This window comes from Ranitomeya variabilis, chromosome 2 (genome assembly GCF_051348905.1).
Source record: "Ranitomeya variabilis isolate aRanVar5 chromosome 2, aRanVar5.hap1, whole genome shotgun sequence".
Lineage (NCBI taxonomy): Eukaryota > Metazoa > Chordata > Amphibia > Anura > Dendrobatidae > Ranitomeya > Ranitomeya variabilis.
The window spans coordinates 205,889,468-205,908,298 of NC_135233.1; the positions used below are offsets into that span (position 1 = coordinate 205,889,468).

Here is an 18,831-nt window from a genome sequence, read left to right on the forward strand (position 1 = left end):
TATATCTGGGACTTTAAAAAAAAAAACTAAAAATGTATCTAAGCACTAACATACAGGTAATTGCAACTGACCTGCCTGTTGTGCACAGTGCTGTTCTTCCCCAGCGCAAAGCGGTCACAGACTGCTCCTGTCAGGGATTCCGCTGCCTCTGCCGACGAAATGGGCTGGAACTTCCGAGGTCATTCTGATTGACAAGTGGCGCCCCCAGATGTGCAGCGGGGATCGGCTGTCAATCAGAATGACCTAGGAAGTTCCGCCCATCTATAGAACAGAGCGGAAAAGAAGCCTCCGCTCTGTAGAGGTCACGTCAGCAGAGACTTGTGGGCAGTCTGTGACCGCTCTGTGCCGGGGAAGAAGGGCGCCGGGCACAACAGGCAGGTAAGCTGCAACCACCTGACTGTTAGTGCTTTGATACATTTTTTGCCTTTTCCAAAGTCCCGGATATCCCTTTTAATTGATTACCCACTTTTTGACTTTTTCTCTTTACTATGACATAGTTAATACATTTGCATTTTTTCTTAAGTCACTTTTCTTTTTTTGTCTTGTGGTAGACTGACATTTTTTATGCGAAATTCTTCAGAGTTGTGCACGCGGTTCATGAATTTTACACAAAATAAAAACAGCACAAAAAGTCACATGTTCTGTTAAAAATTTGCACAAAAAAATTAAAGTCTAAATAAAATTATTCCAGGAGGAAAATGGACTTGTGGAAACATTTTGAGACTTTTAAAAAAGTTTAATTGATGAAATTACGACACACTGAAAACACCCATAACTCCGATCACAATGACAAGCATAAAAAAAAGAACACAAAATAAAAGGCGCAAATATTTTTTTAAGAAAAAAAAAGACAAATGAAAACCCCCAAAACGCACAAATACAACAATGAATTGAGACCAAAGTTTTCATTTTATTCCCAAATCTTATTCTAAAGAAGTAAGACACAGATGTGACTGTGAACACTTTTACATTCCAAGTAGATTATACAAGAACAGGTGACATGTTAGCTAAGTGTCCCCCCGGTCTAGTGCTTAGGTTTGTATCCTGTAATCTCATCCCATCCCTTCCGGCACGTCTGAATGATCCATTCATGTTCATCATCATCTGGAGAGACAGAAGAGAAACAAATGATAGATATTAAGGACATGTAGCACTGAAGGTAAGTGTATGGCTGGCAATGCTGGTGGGATCTGTCTTGGTGCATTGTGATTGCTGCTGAAAAGGAGACCCTGTTATTAAAGGCTCCGTGACTATTTTCAGTCTGACTACATCTTCCCCTGGTACGGATACTGTTCCTTGCTCAGTTATGTGACACTGTGACTGGCACGAATATTGCGCAGGCAATATTACCGACGTCATCGAGAATGAGACCGCTAGTGACCTGTGGAGCGTCGTTCTCAGGACAGCACATTACAGATTGCTTGAGAGAATCACTGGATGTTATAGGAACCCAAAATGGATTATGTTGGAGCTGTTGGGATTATTATTTAATAATAAATGAGTACGCCAGGGAATGTGTAGGGGAGTCTTTATTCAAATAAATTTTTTTTTCCTGTGTCTTTGTCTTTTTATTTTAAAATCCGGGGTTAGTAATGGGGGTGTCTGTTAGATGCCTCTCCATTAGTAACCCCTTGGCTTGATACCAGCTGACATGAACCCCAAAAACTATTACCCCGATTGCCACCGCACCAGCCGAGGCTAAGTGCCAGAGTTGATGCATCTAATTGATGTGCCATTTTGGGGGCAGCTGGGAGATGGTGTTGTCAGGGTGGGAAGGGGCCAATATCTATGACCTTCCCAGCCTATTAACCCTTTTCTGACATCCGACATAATATTCAGTTCATGTGACCTGGGCCTGTTTGACCATGGACAGAATATTACGTCATTTCTTTAATGCAACACTGTGACCGAAGTCGCAGTGATTACATTAAAATTCCGGCACCATCTTAACTGTGGGTAGATGGTGTCATCATTCTGGGGGTGTCGCCACCCACAGGCATCCAATTCTGAACAGCCAATCGCAGCATTTCTCAGTGTTTCAGCCAATCAGATTGCCTGAAACACTGAAGTCCAAGCCTAGGATCGGTGCTCCAGGAGCATTGATCCTAGGCTGGTGCCTGGCAATGCCAGGCATCATCAAAAACTACTCTGATTGGCACGATCGATGATCACATCGATCGCGCCAATCGCAGGCCTCAACCGCGGAGTGACTCTGCTCTGCCTAGGATCGGAGCTGTAGAAGCACCGATCCAAGGCCGCTGCCTAGCAACGCCAGCGTCACCAGGGCCAGCTCTGATTGGTGTGATCGATGTCATTATCGATCACACCAATGACAGGGCACAGCAGCGGTATAACTGCTCTGTGACCTGTATGTCACCTGTCTGTGACCGCTCTGCAGGTCCTCACACTAGCTGTGGATTCCTGCAGAGCGATCACGCTACAGGTTCTTCTGCTGTGCTGGGCCTTGTGGTGCAACAGAAGCCTGTGACACCACAATTCCTACTGGACAGAGAAGAAAGAAGACAAGACAGAAAAAAGAAGAGACAACAGCTGTGTTTTGATCCCTGCCTGATCTCTCTTCATCTACCCTAATCCCTCGCATCCCCCCTTGCCTTTCCTTCTTTTCACCCCCTCCACCCCCTTTGCGCCACCTCCGTGCGCGCATTTAGCAGCTGCCAAGCGTTGATTGGTGGCGCAGTTCACCGATCAACACTCGTGGTCGCTTTTCTTTTTCACCCCCCTTTGCGCCACCTCCGTGCGCACATCCAGCAGTCGCTGAACTTTGTTTAGTGACGCAGTTCACTCATCAAAGCTCGTGTCTGCTGTTTTACACTTTTCTTTTCACAGACATTTTTTTCTCCCTGGCTGTGCTTTTTTCTTTTCAGACAAAAGTTTACACCTAGCACTATCCCCCCCCCCACACACACAGTTAAAAAAAAGTACTGACACAATCACTATATTCATAAAAAAAATGTTGCCCCGCCCATCCCAACAACGCTATTCAGTGGATGGAAGAGGCATACGCTTTCCTTGCCTCCGAGACTGATAGTGAGGAAGAAGATCCCACATTTCTTTATTTCTCAAATTCATCGTCCTCTTCCACCTCCTCATCATCCTCCTCAGGTCCTGCTGAACCGCCATGCACACGTCCCAGGACAGAAGATGATGCAGTGCACCCCACACAGTATGGACCTCGCTCCCTGAAAATTATGAGCCACTGATTCCTGATTTTGTGGCAGATTCAGGAATCAAGTTTGACAACACCAGCCTCACAGAACTAGACTTTTCAAAGACTTTTTCTCTGAGGATTTTGTTAACCTCATGGTGGGCCAAACTAATTTATACGCTCATCAATTTTTGGCACAAAACCCCGGTTCATCATTTTCTAACTGGTCTCCTGTACACGCAGTTGAAATGATGCAGTTTAGGGGCCTGGTCCTTCACATGGGGATCCTGAAGAAGCCAAAACTTCGGCAATGTACGAGGTACCTTTGCACTGTAAACCGACCTGTGTACTGGGGTACCGCAAAAACACGGGGGGGGGGGGGGGGGGGCGTTGATCTCTCTGATCAACTCCTCCATCCATACAGTGCTTTGAGAAAGGCCAAGGTGTGGTACAAAAAGCTGTCCGTGCACATTGTACAGATGACAATGCTCAACGCTTTCCTGCTGTCACGATGTGCAGGCCACACCAATACGTTTTATCTTCAGTTCCAGGAGGTAGTGATTAAGGCACTGATATTAGGCATTCAGGAAGGAGCGGGCCACAGTACTTCCGGAACTGAAGGTGCTCGTATCATACCAGGTCAGCATTTCCCAGGGGGGTCCCTCAAACTGGAAAAAAAGGTAAGTTGCACAAAAGGTGCCGAGTGTGTTACAGAAGGTGAATACGCAAGGACACCATTTATCAATGCGACACCTGCCCGAAAAACCTGGCCTGTGTATGAAAGAATGCTTCAAACTGTACCACACCTCCATGCACTACTATTTAACTTAAATTTACATAACAGGAAACAGTAGATTAATTCCAAAAAGGGGGCACTTGTTGGGCATTGTCACTGTGTAGGCACATCTAGATAAGTTCCTTGTGGGTCTAGTTTCCAAAATGGGGTCACTTGTGTGGGATTTCTACTGTTTAGGCACATCAGGGGCTTTGCAGACGGAACATGACGCGCGTAGACCATTCCATCAAAGTCTGCATTCGTCACTACTTCCCTTCCGAGCCCCGACATGTGCCCAAACAGTAGTTTTCTCCCACTTATGTGGTACCAGTGTACTCAGGACAAATTGGACAACAACTTTTGGGATCCAATTTCTCCTGTTACCCTTGGGAAAATAAAAAATTGGGGACTAAAAGATCATGTTTGTGGAAAAAATATAATTTTTTTATTTTCAAGCTCGGGCGTTATAAACTTTAGTGAAACACTTGGGGGTTCAAAGTGCTCACCACACATCTAGATAAGGTCCTTGGGGTGTCTAGTTTCCAAAATGGGGTCACTTGTGAGGGGTTTCCACTGTTTAGGCACATCAGGGGCTGTCCAAACACGATCTCAGTTTCAGCCAATTTTGGTTTGAAAAAGTCTAACGGCGCTCCTTCCCTTCCGAGCCCTGCGCCAAAACAGTGGTTTTCCCCCACATGTGGGATATCGGCATACTCAGGATAAATTGCACAACAACTTCATCAGTCCATTTTCTCCTTCTACCCTTGTGAAAATAAAAAAAATGTTGCAAAAAGATCTTTTTTGTGACTAAAAAGTTAAATGTTCATTTTTTCCTTCCACGTTGCTTCTGCTCCTGTGAAACACCTGAAGGGTTAATAAACTTCTTGAAAGTGATTTTGATCAGCTTGAGGGGTGCAGTTTTTAGAATGGTGTCACTCTTGGGCATTTTCTGCCATATAGACCCCTCAAAATTACTTCAAATGTGAAGTGGTCCCTAAAAAAAAATGGTTTTGTAAATGTTGAAAAAATGGGAAATCGGTGGTCAAATTTCAACCCTTATAACTTCCTAACATAAAAAAATTTTGCTTCCAAAATTGTGCTGCTGTACAGTAAACATGTGGGAAATGTTATTTATTAACTATTTTGTGTGACATATTTCTCTGTTTTAAGGGCCTAAAAATTAAAAGTTTGAAAATTGCTACATTTTCCAAATGTTTGCCAAATTTCCATTTTTTACACAAATAAACACAAGTTATATTGAAGAAATGTTACCACTAACGTGAAGTACAATATGTCACAAAAAAACAGTTTCAGAATCGCCAAGATCCATTGAAGCGTTCCAGAGTTATAAGGCTATGCGCACACGATGCGGATTTGCTGCGGATTTGCAGCGGATTTTTCCGCGCAGAAACGCTGCAGATCCGCACTGTGATGTACAGTACAATGTTATTCATTGGAAAAAAAAAGCTATGTGGATGGTGTGGAAAAATCAGTTCGGAATTGCTGCTGATTATAAAGAAGTGCATGTCACTTCTTTTGTGCAGATCTGCAGCGTTTCTGCACTCCTCCATGTTAAAATTCTGCAGTGGCAAAAACTGCAGAAAAACCCCACAAAATCCACATAACCACGGCTGCGGATCCTGTCAGGAGATGGGGATTTTATGCAGAAAATTCTGCACCTCTTTTCCTACATGTGCACATAGCCTTACTTCATAAAAGGACAGTGGTCAGAATTGTAAAAATTGGCCCGGTCATTAACGCGCAATCTACCCTCAGGGGTAAAGGGGTTAATATTAGCCCGCAGCGATCTGCTTTGCCTTAGCTGGTTATTAAAAATAGGGAGGGTCCCACATCACTTTTTAGGGGGTTGCCCATTTTTAATAACCAGCAACAGCAAAGCAAACAGGTGGATGATGAAATTAATAGGCTGAGGAAGGTTCATGGATATTGGTCCTTTCCTAGCATAATAAGACCGTTGTTATTTTTCATTTATTAATAAAAACAGTAAACTACACACACAAGGCACTGCTCTACTCCTCCACTTAGACCTCCACTTCTTGGTTAAAGGTTATTATTTTTTAATTCTATATTATTTTAAATAATTACCGAATCTGCATTTGTTTGCAGGGTAATTGTCCTAGCCTTACCCCCATTTTGCTTCCTTTTGGAGGTCCCTAGCCCTTACTATGATCATTTTACAACACCGAAGTCCCCATTGACTTATTTGGGGTCCGGAATTAAGTTTGGGTCAGGTTCTGGTACTCGAATCAAAGTTTGCACTAAAGTTTGACCGAACCCAAGCTTTCACGGGTCCGCTCTTCCCTAGTTTTGACATGGTATTGCAAGTATGGCTGCTTTTTCTTTCTTTCAGTTTTTTTTCCCCCAACACAAAATAGTAAAAAATTTTGACTTGTAAAGGAAATTATACTGTCACGGGGTTACCGCAACAGAGATGAGCCAGAAGACCACAGCATCTGATTGCTCCTACTCCTGCACCGAAAATAAGCACTTCACCTTCTTTTTAAATGGTGCCAATTTATTTTGGCAGAACAGGGGTTAATCGGCCATGTTGGGAGCTCTGGGATTCTGAGCTCAGTTAGCCACTGCCATCCCCTATATAATCTGGGTTTTGACTGAAACACATAGTCAGAGCTAGCTTAAGCTGCATGGCTTGAAGGAGAGTTGTTTGGTGGTGGTTATGAGAAGTTTGGTGGATTTATCTGTGACTGTTGCTTGGCTTTGTAAGTGTGATAATTCCCTTTCCTCCTCTTACTTTGGTTTTTCCCCATCCTCCACCCCCCGATGCATTCCTCTGTTATATTTGAGTGAATATTTGTGGGTCTGTTATTTTCAGTTGCCCTTGTTCGTATTGCCTTGTTTTCATCTCGTTGGTGTACTGCAGTGCACGGTTGCTCTCCTCTTTCCTGGATGGAGGAAGAATACAGATGGAGGGCGGATACAAGAGATAAGTCAAGGTTGGTGGCCCCGACATCTTCACCTTCAAAGGTAACCCGGGTAATAGAGCACCCACTAGTGCTAGAGACAGGGTAGAGCCCCTGCTCCCGGGTCACCTGCCGAGTCGTGACATTTACATTACTTTAAAAAGGCTTTAAAAATGTAAATTAAAAAAAAATTGTGATGTGTATTTGTATTCGATTCCAAGTCAAACCTTTTCAGAACCAGCTTTTGCTGCAATTACTGCTGCAGTCTTTTAGGGTCTGTGTCTATTAGCTTTATACATCCAGAGGTGACATTTTTGCCCTTCCTTCTTTGAACACTCACTCTCGCTCAGCAAGATTGGATGGAGATGTCTGTGAACAGCAGTTTTCCAGTCTTGCCACAGATTCTCAGTGGCATTTAGGTCTGGAGTGTGACTGGGCCGTTCACACTCATGAATATGCTTTGATCTAAACCATCCATTGTAGCTCTGGCATTATGTTTAGGGTTGTTGTCCTGCTAAAAAGTGAACCTACCCCTAGTCACGAGGCTTTTGCAGCCTCTAATAAGTTTTCCTCCTGGATTGTCTTGCATTTAGCTCCATCCATCTTCCCATCAACTCTGATCAGCTTATCTGTCATTGCTGAAGAAAAGCCTCCCCACATCATGATGCTGCCACCACCATGTGTGACGATGGGGATGGCATTTTCAGGGTGATGTTAGTTTTCTGCCATACCAAACGTTCTGCATTTAGCCCAAACGTTCTACTTTGGTCTCATCTGATCAGGACACTTTCTCTCGCATGCTTGCTGTGTCCCTTACATGGCTTTTTGCAAAGTGCAAATGATACTTCTTATGCTTTCCTTTCTAAAATGACTTTCTTCTTGTCATTCTTCCATAAAGGCAAGATTTGTGGCTACGTTCACACATTCAGTATTTGGTCACTATTTCACATCAGTATTTGTAATCCAAAACCAGGAGTGGGTCAAGAATACATGCACGTATTTCTATTATACTTTTTCTCTGATTTTTCCTCTCCTGGTTTTGGCTACAAATACTGATGTGAAATACTGACCAAAATACTGCCGCGTGAACGTGGCCTAACAGTTGTCCTATGGACAGATTCTCCCACCTGAGCTGTGTAACTCTGCGAATCCTCCAGACAGACCAATGGCCTCTTAGCTGCTTCGCTAATTAGTGCTCTCCTCGCTTGAGATATCAGTTTAGGTGGACAACCATGTCTTGGTAGGTTTGCAGTTGTGCCATACTCCTTCCATTATTTTGATGATGGATTAAACAGTCGTCCATTAGATAGTCGGAGCTTGGGCTATTTTTTTTCAGAACCCAACCCTGCTTTATTCTTCTCCACAACTTTATCCCTGACCTGTCTGGTGTTCTCCTTGGTTTTCAAGATGCTGTTTGGTCACTAATGTTCTCAAAGCAAACCTCACACAACATCTGTAGTTATACTCAAAAAAAAAATTACACACAGGTGGACTCAATTTACTAATTACGGTATGTGACTCCTGGAGGCAATTTGCCACTCAGGATGTTATATAGGGGTATCAGAGTACAGGGAGCTGAATACAAATGCACGACACAATTTTCAGATTTATTTATTTTTAAAATAATTACAAAATTGTGATATATAGAAAATGTCCACCTCACCCTCAAATGGCTCTCCTTTACTCCAGAGCAAGGAAACATGTTGTTTAGATGTATTGGATAGCAAACAAGGAGAAGTTCCAGCTCTACGGTGTGCAGAAAAATGTCATAGAAATCCAAAGGGTAAAATTAAGACATCAAATGTCATGTAAAAAATCCATAAAAACAATGTAGATCTATGACTCAGATGAGAACCATCCTTGATCATGATTAATGATGGTTCTCATCTGAAACACGTAGATCCACATTGTTTTTATGGATTTTGCACATGACATTTGATGTCTTGATTTTACCCTTGGATTTCTATGAAATTTTTCTGCACATTGTAGAGCTGGAATTTCTCCTAGTTTGCTATCAATTCTTTATACCACAACTTGCTAATTTGTGTTGGTATAGCAGATAAAATCCCAATCCATTAAATTATTAATGGTACAGAAGAGTCTTTGTGACGTGTTTTGAGTTGATCTGACTAAATCGTAGAAGAGCAAGGATACTACAATCTCATTTTTCAATTTTTGCCGTGACTAGCTTTAAAAGGGGTTGTGACCAACTGGCTGCTGTGACAATAAATACCTTTAACAAGGTTGCCTCATTACAAACATGATCCCTCAATCCCCAATTCCAACTGGTGTCATGGCCGTTGTAACTTTCCCGTCCACTGCGTCTGTTGCTTCAATAGAAGACAACCTACAAATTCTTCATGGCTACGTCTTGCCCATGTCGGCTATAGCTTTTTGACCAAGCAGTATGTATAGTGCCACTACAAAAGACATATCCTTAGGCCTTAAAGAGGATCTGTCACCATGTAAAAAGTGCCCAGATCCCTTTGAGTATTTTTTTTTTTTTTTTCAATTTTGCTATACGGTTTCTGAAGGCCATTTTATTTAGGGCAAGGTTTCAAGGTCTTTACCAAGGAGGCGCTCCTCATAAGGTAAAAATGCAGAGGAGCCTAAAGAAATTCCCCCAGAAAATCCCTTTGTCAAAGACTAGCAAAAACGAGCACTAAATAAAAAGCGTTAAATAAAATAATAATTAGTGGAGAGGTGGTAATAAAATAAGAGCAAAAACTATCCACTTTTGACCACATGACAAGTCCTCTTTAGCTGGTTATAAGCCAACAACGCTCACATTTTTCTACAAAACCCTAAAGATTTTTCAGCAACGAATGCCAGACGCAAGAAAGTATCATACTAATAAAATAAAGAAATGCTACCTTTAATAGATAGCAAATGAAAAAAGTATGAAATGACAGCAGATCCTATTCGTACGTAGACTTTTTCCCCTAAAAAGGCCGATTGCTCGGTAATTACTGCAGTTCTGAGGCCATTTGAATCTCTGCAGCTGCAACCTCTTCAGCAGTAACCCATGAAACAAGACAAACTGGGCTTATTATACTGAACAAGCCTTAAAGCCCCTCCCTGATTGTCAGTAATTGGCGGCAATGGACTTAACAGCCACTTGACTATCCTTTTCACACTACCTGGCTGTGCAGACGACAATTTGAATCACAAATGTATGTGCCTCTTACAGCAGCTGCCTGCGAGCGCCAGCGCTGCGCTCCGAGACCTCAAGAACCAGGACTATGCATCAATGTTTCAGACGCAATTATTCCTAGGTATTGATTAGCGCCAGCAAACGCCGGACTAATAATTGCTGCGCTTCCAATAGCAGCTATTTTAAATATGTTAATAGAGTGATAGAGACGGTTTACAACACTTCAAGATCTTAATTTCTGTCTATGGTAAGATGTTAGGTCGGGCAATGTGGTCCAGCTGCTGGTTTGATTAAAAAGGGAATAAACTGTTTTAAAAAAATAAAAAAATAAAAAAATCGGGTAATGCAATGCTTTTCAATGTATATCGTATAAGGAATCTATGTCTCGATATAAATTAATTATGTCTTTTTCAGGAGGATACTGCCTGAAAAAGCACCGCGAAACAATTAAAAAGTAAATAGTGTACAGCAATGTAAATACGTCATTGCTGTGCACATGCTCAGTCTTTTACTACTTCTGTTATTGGTTCGGAAACCATGAAGTGGTTTAAAGAACTGGCATGTTCAATGTTCGGGTAAGTTTCATAGGAAGTCGCCCTCCACTATGGTAGAAAGTACAAAGAAAATATGTCGGTGGCAGAGCTGCTGCACAAAACAATGATGAAGCCACCAGCGAAGCCATTTCAAGAAAAAGACCACCAGCTTTTTAGCCTAGAAAAAGTTGGCGGCTCGACCAACGGAAAATCAAGACATCGTGTGCACATACCCTAAAAACATTCTTGTGCCATATACCTCTGTGGCCTGTGATTAGCTGCAGTGGTCATGTGAGATATACAGTAAATCAACGCTGCAGCTAAGTTGGTTTCCCTTGGGCTCAAAATATGTTAGAGGTGAAGAATTTCAACAAAAAAAAAAAAAGTATCAAGAGAGGAAGATCGGAGGCAATGCACTTGCCCACAACTTCTGACTGAGTGGTCAAGATCTCCGGGTGAATGTCACTTTTTACAGGCTCGCTGGCCCACCACTGTCCACGCTGTAGGCCACCAGCTGCTTTAGGCACACGACCTACAAGACATACAAGGCACAGCACAGTGGTGTAACTGCCAGGGGAAAAGAGGACTTGATCGCTTGGATAAGGCGAGTTTAAACTTTAATTTTTTTAATCTGGCATAGCACACAGGTGCCATTATTGCTTTTGAAAGGGACAGTCGGGGCATTATTACTCTTTAATTATTTCTAAAGGGGTACTGAGGTAGCATTATCTTTTTAATGGAGCACTCAGGGGGCATTATGACTGTTACTTGCCTTGCCCCAGCACTGGCATGTCTATATGCCAACAAGCCTGGCTATGAATAAATACACTGACAGATTTTTTGGGCATATCGGGCATGCCTAAACAATATGAGAGCAGCTATAAGTGCCAGCTCCGCAGCCACTTCTGATCGCATAGGCACAACTGCTGTGCCCACACAATCCCGGTAATAGTGCCTCCCAGATCACGAACACACTCCTACTGGTGACTTACTCTTTCGGAGCCATGTCAAGGGGTTAAAAGAGCTCTGGATGCCTTTCTGGTAATATATAATTTTACAAGTTAGCTGTATTAGGTTACTTACATAGTTACATAGTTAGTAAGGCCGAAAAAAGACATTTGTCCATCCAGTTCAGCCTATATTCCATCATAATAAATCCCCAGATCTACGTCCTTCTACAGAACCTAATAATTGTATGATACAATATTGTTCTGCTCCAGGAAGACATCCAGGCCTCTCTTGAACCCCTCAACTGAGTTCGCCATCACCACCTCCTCAGGCAAGCAATTCCAGATTCTCACTGCCCTAACAGTAAAGAATCCTCTTCTATTTTGGTGGAAAAACCTTCTCTCCTCCAGACGCAAAGAATGCCCCTTTGTGCCCGTCACCTTCCTTGGTATAAACAGATCCTCAGCGAGATATTTGTATTGTCCCCTTATATACTTATACATGGTTATTAGATCGCCCCTCAGTCGTCTTTTTTCTAGACTAAATAATCCTAATTTCGCTAATCTATCTGGGTATTGTAGTTCTCCCATCCCCTTTATTAATTTTGTTGCCCTCCTTTGTACTCTCTCTAGTTCCATTATATCCTTCTTGAGCACCGGTGCCCAAAACTGGACACAGTACTCCATGTGCGGTCTAACTAGGGATTTGTACAGAGGCAGTATAATGCTCTCATCATGTGTATCCAGACCTCTTTTAATGCACCCCATGATCCTGTTTGCCTTGGCAGCTGCTGCCTGGCACTGGCTGCTCCAGGTAAGTTTATCATTAACTAGGATCCCCAAGTCCTTCTCCATGTCAGATTTACCCAGTGGTTTCCCATTCAGTGTGTAATGGTGATATTTATTCTTTCTTCCCATGTGTATAACCTTACATTTATCATTGTTAAACCTCATCTGCCACCTTTCAGCCCAAGTTTCCAACTTATCCAGATCCATCTGTAGCAGAATACTATCTTCTCTTGTATTAACTGCTTTACATAGTTTTGTATCATCTGCAAATATCAATATTTTACTGTGTAAACCTTCTACCAGATCATTAATGAATATGTTGAAGAGAACAGGTCCCAATACCGACCCCTGCGGTACCCCACTGGTCACAGCGACCCAGTTAGAGACTATACCATTTATAACCACCCTCTGCTTTCTATCACTAAGCCAGTTACTAACCCATTTACACACATTTTCCCCCAGACCAAGCATTCTCATTTTGTGTACCAACCTCTTGTGCGGCACGGTATCAAATGCTTTGGAAAAATCGAGACCTTACTTGAGAAGGTAATTGATCCAGGGATTTATTCGGATTGCTGTAATTGGAGGAGAGGATTTATTTTACCCAATGGGCATCCACCTCTTAGGCATTTGGCATCGCCATCCCCTGGAGTAATACTGCTCAGGGCTGTACAGCTGGTCATACTCATTGGGTAGCTATCCCTAATGTCTTGGCTCGGCCACTGGCAGAGGAGTCCTTGCACCGAACAAAATGATCAAGCGACTGAATTCCAACCAAAGGATTCTTATGACACATGACACAATCTGTCAGTCAGGAGGTTCCCTAGTCACATTAGATCTTGTTAAAATTTGGAACGACTTGTCTAACAAGAGGATCTACTACTCAACATAGAACAGGTTTCTCTACTGTAAGGGTAAAGACCATAGGGGACAAGAATTCTGTATAGTTTAGCTGTGGATCTGTGCTGGTATAATCCACAGCAGAAAATAGTTCAGTGCATCAGTTTTTTACAAGTGTCATCTACATGCTGCAGACACGAGAAAACGGTTGTGTGACCCTAGCCAAAGGCGAAGTGGACTCTTTTCCAGATAATCTGAATTGACCCAAAGAACACTGAGTTTTTCTGCCAGATGAAGTGGTCATGATAAATCCTCTTACTACCACGGCCAGTTAGGTTTGGTCCTGACAGAGCCTCAAATCTGGTATGCGTCCCTTCATGCGGTGATAGTTTTGGAACACTTCCAACATTTCCCAGTGATTATGAGATTATTTTTCTTGACACATTGTACTTTAGGTTATATTTAGATCAATAAAATTTACGATTATTTATGAAAATGTCAAAATGTACCAAAGGATTAGAGATTTTTGCAAATTTCAATCTTTCACGTTTTAGGCTCCTCAGACTTTATTCATACACCAGTGATTCTAGTCAATGTTTCATCAGTATTCGTAAGATCAGGGGTGGCACCAAAACACAGAACTCAGGTGAATCTTTCCATAATAATTTTTCTCTCTGTAGATTCCACTGTAAAGTATTTTTTAAGAATATTGATGCTAAATCCTGACCAAATACTTACATGTGATTACGGCATAAAACGGTTATACAACACAAGATAGTTAATAAATAATTGACGTACGCCGACATTAGCCATGGATGGAAATAGGATCCCCACAACTTATTTCACAATTTCTCCATATGTGGTTGGAAACTACACACTTCGGGGCTCAGAAGGAAAGGAGCGTGTGACTTTTGGTGCCCAAATTTGGCATTTGCAGAGCCTCTGGAGTTCCAAAACATTGATCCCACTTTGGAAATTACACCCCTCAAGGAATTAGTCCAGGGATGTAGCAAGTAGGATTACAGGTGTTTCACGTAACTTTATAACATTGGGTTGCAAAAATAAATGAAATTTTTGTCCACGAAAATATTGTTTTAGGTGAAAAATTTTCACTTTCACGTGTCAAAGGAGAGTTTGCACCATACAATTTTTTATGCGATTTCTCTTAATCTCGGCAGTTCCCCATATGTGGTTGGAAACTAGTGATTGGCCACACACCTGAGTTCAGAAGTGAAGGAACGTAAATTTAAGTGGAAAAAATTGTATGCTAGATTTGCAAAGTAAAAACACTTTTTAAAATTTTTTTGCTTTGCTATATTCTGAGCGATATACTTTTTCATTTTTCAGTTGACAAAGCTGCGTGTGTGACTGCTTTTTTGCTGGATGAGTTTATATTTTCAGTAAAACTTTTTTTTTCCTTTATAAAGAACTTTTTTTATTCCACTTTGTGTGGCAGTGTGAAGAGAAAACAGCATTTTTGGCACTTTTTTTTTTTTTATATTTCTTTATGGTGTTCATGGAACAGATTGAATAATTTGTTACAGCCTGGTGAGTCCAGATGTGGCATATAAATGGTATTTTTTACAATTTTTTTCGCCATTTTTCATTCCTTTATTTTTTGGCTAATTCCTTTTAGCTTTTTTTTACGTAGTCCCACTATGGGAACTTTCCGTGGTCTGATAGCTGGAGACCTGTCAATTTTAGGCTTCATTCAGACATATGTATTTTCACGTCTGAGAAAAATAGACCAAGTTTTATCAGTGATTTTATTTTGAGTTTAATAAGACTTTAATTGGAGTTTGGTCCTAATTTAATTAGTTGTTCTCGGATGAGAGAAAAAAAAAGTTTCTCCAGCTTCTCCCATCAAATCATTGTGTGAAAAACCGTCAGCATTCAAGATGGGTTCCCGTCCTGTTTGTTTTGGTTTTTTTGCACAAACCCATAGACTTCCAATGCCAATGTTATTCCCCCATGGGGATCAATATCGGACATGTCTCCGATTTTGCACAGAATGCTTCGTCCAACATAAACATTGGTTACGTGAACAACTCCATATATTATTCAAGGTACAAGTGTTATTGATGCTTGAAAATTGGAAAATAATTATTGATCGAGGAATTTATTCTGATTATCACATTTCGAGTCCGGAATGTTTTCCCCTAAGATCAGGCTTAGAGGAAAGGGCCTAAAATGAGAATATATTGTACCAAGTCGGCTTTTTTTCTCCGTCTGTGACATCAAAAAGGTTCCAATTCTTAACCAGATGATTAAGACCCTACTTAGTCATACATCAGCTACTTCTCCACTTTGGATTTACGGTGGATAAAAAAAACTTACATGATGGAAATTTGAAGTATCAGCATCTTAAATAATGTTTTCACGTTGTCTTTTTGACAAACACTCCATGAAGATAACCTGCATGTTTCCTGAAAATTGCCATGGATTTGCATTTCAGATTTCGGCTGCAGGGATACAGTCTATGCAGTTGTGGCACCAGTAGAAGATGTAGGGCCAAAAAATTGCATCTCAAAACCACACTAATTGTTGTAAATTAAAAATACGCAGATCGGACTAAATTTGTGTTCACCAAATTGCATAGATTTTACTGGGAAATTTGCTTTTCAGCCAAGCTATTCTCCACGTATCAATGTTCCCTATCAGGCTCTGGGGTCTCCTGACCATAATTAACGTAACGTTAATGGTAAAAGAGAAACTAATACTCACCTTTCCACCCACCTGTCCCAACAACCCGCTGTCTCTGATGGCCGCCATCTGGTCCTCAGGACCTCTGCTTTCCGCAGTTGAGTGTCGGTGTCTTCTCTAAAGCAAGACTTTTGGTCGCAATCAGGCCTCAGACAGAGGTCATTGCATGTCATGATGTCACAAGGTGTCATGACCACTGAGGCCTAGACCTATAACAGGACTTCCGGCCGTGACCAGGTCAGAGGTCTGAGGTGTAGTCACTTCTGGAAGTCCTGTCGTAGAGTGAAGACACTGGCACTCGAATGCGGAAACAAGAGGTCTTCAGGACCGGATGGTGGATGGCGGAGATACCAGGACAGGTGAGTGGTGAATTAATAGATTTTTTTCATTTTTTTTTAATCTTTTGCTGGCCCTCTACCGTTCACTAAAATGGCAGACACAGCTGGACATTAGACACAGCTGCAGCAGAGATTCAGTGCTGGACCCAGGCAAGGTAAGTAAAGATCGTTTTATTTTGTTTGTTTAGAATAAACTTCACATGGGAACCTGGAATTTTTTTTTTAAAAGGGGACAATGGCTTTAAGGTATTAGGGGTAAACACAAAATCTGAAAATGCAACATACTCATCCGTAGGCGAGATGGAGCCACCCGGTATAGTGCTTAGTCTGGGTATGTCCTCCATACATTGCACTGACATCATTTGGCTCAGTGCACAAAATCCTATAAAAAAAATAATCTACATCTAGGGACTTGGATTTGGGCACAGGTAGTAGTAAAGAAGAATATTGTTTGTTTTCAAGCTGAATTGTCTTCGATGTGATCTTTGACACTAACCACCATTTAAACTGTTCTGTAAAAACAAGCTACACTTGAACTCGGGAGTGATAGACATCCGAAAGTGACACTCCCAGACCCTCGCACAACTTCTGCTAAACCTGTCTTGTTAAGACGCAGCTACAGAGGACTTCCTGAATGTTTCCTACCATCTGCTTTAGATGCTTTAGTAGGCTGGCCTGTAGCCTTGGAGTTTTCCTGCTCCTTCCTGCACACCCTGCACAAGTCGCTCTGGATGGGTTCCCTGTCATTCCAGACCCTTTCCTCATTTTCCTTTGCCTACAACATGTTTTTTTTCTATTACTCTTTCCGTTACTTCATGGCTTTGTGCCTTCCAGCAACTCCCCAGGAAAATTCTGCTTTATTATTATGCTACTTATCCCAATTTTATCAGGCGTTTTGAAGTATTGTTTCCAAACATATTTTATATTGTATTTTCATCTAAGTGCAAAACTCATCAATGATAGATACAATTGACACCCATGTATACTGTACGTAGAAAACTAAATAATCCATTGAGTACCATTTTTATGGTCCTTCCCTGTTTTGGAAATTTAATAAAATTTAGAAAGACACCAAAATCAAACCAGCAACAACAAGAAGACCCCATGTTGCATGTGCAGAACATAAAGGGATCAATGAATGAATGGTTCTTGTTATTTGTTTGTTTTTTAAATTACCAATGGGGGTGAGATTTGGTAAACTAAAGATACAATGAAAATCTCTCCCCCTACTTGTTCAATGAAGCCCATTAGACATAGACTAGTACTACACTAATGTAGACTACATTTCCTATGATACCTCTGCTAAAGCTCAGTGACATAAAGTTGCTATCCCCTAATTCACACAAGTGTATCCTATGTCATACAGCTTCAGCTTGGCTCCATTGCCTCCTGCTTGTGATAGATTTCACCATGTCAGCTTTCACAAGTAGGAGGCAGGGAAAGCAGTGTACGACAAAAAGTATAACTCTCTGGAGTTATATACAGAGTATATTCAGAGGAAAGAGAAAATTGGCGCTAGGTGACAAGGTGTCTAAAAGCTGCCAGGATAGGTGATGGTGTCATCCTGTGTTTTACTATATGGCAGACTTGGTGGTTGCTTCTGGTGTGTGCAAAGCAGGACTTTGACAATTTCCTTTTGTACTTGTATTAATTTAAGAGTGCAATGTACATATTTTAAGGCAGTTATAAGGATGTTAATTAATGCTCAACTGCAGCCAACAAGTAAAGCTTCAACAATGCTGTGTTTTAACTTGTATGAGTAGGGGTCATATCTTCTAGGGCACATGATCTCCAAAATGCCAATTCTTTGTGGAATAAAGGACAATTCTCAAATAAAGCTTGGCATGTGCCTAAGAGTCATGGTTCTGACTGAAGAGCACTCAAGTACATAAGGGCAATTACATGCTGTGTACTCACAAGTGAAGTACTCCACACAAGTGGAGTGTCCCTACAATGCAGAATGATAGTGAAAGAGCTACAGAAGTTTGTACAAGTGCTGCGCTTTAATAAAATGTGACTGGGCCTAAAAGGATACAATCAACCAACATGCATCAAACATATCTTTTTTATATCACATGTATTAAATGAGAAAACTTGAGATGCATAAAATGCTTCATCGGGCATTCAGTAATTTCCGACAAAGAATAGTAAAATAGCTCAGGATCTCATATCCCTATGGTCAAAAGCTAGAACTGAGGTTATTAGTCACAAAAAAAACACTTAAATTACTTGACAGTAAGTTTATAATAAGTTGTGTGATAATAGTAAAGAAATTGCTTTTCTAACCGGGACATCTATGGGCCAATCTGCTGTGACCTGCATCTATCTGGGTAACTGGGTCCCAACGTGCGCCACTGGGATTAAATAAATGGCAGCGCAGGAATATCTTTCTCCATTTTTTAAGGAGGAGAGCCAGCCTCGGCGTGCCTTGTCTGGGACGAGTCTGGAACCATTGGTGCTCTCACCCAAGTTGCAGGGGGGAGAATTTAGTGCCCCGGATTGACCCTTGAACTTGGGATCAGGGGGCGTGAAGGGAATAAGAGGGGGACAGTGTGCAGGAACAGGAGCCCAGTTGGCGGGAAGCTGGCGGGAAGCTGTGGTGTGCGGAGGCAGAGTGAGAGCCCTCCCGCGCTGTGTAGTCAGG

At 41.7% G+C, this 18,831-nt stretch overlaps 1 protein-coding gene across 2 annotated transcripts in view; it reads right to left on the bottom strand.

The window, feature by feature from the left end:
* Window positions 1–715: 715 nt before the first annotated feature.
* Window positions 716–18,831, bottom strand: part of MORN5 (MORN repeat containing 5) — a 46,141-nt gene continuing 28,025 nt past the window's right edge. The window contains exon 5 of one of the 2 annotated variants that reach the window (XM_077283494.1): window positions 716–1,104. In XM_077283494.1, the coding sequence (XP_077139609.1) occupies window positions 1,025–1,104 (80 nt within the window). In that variant the 3' untranslated portion in view covers window positions 716–1,024. The remainder of the gene's footprint in view (window positions 1,105–18,831) is intronic. The other variant, XM_077283491.1, reaches the window with a different exon arrangement.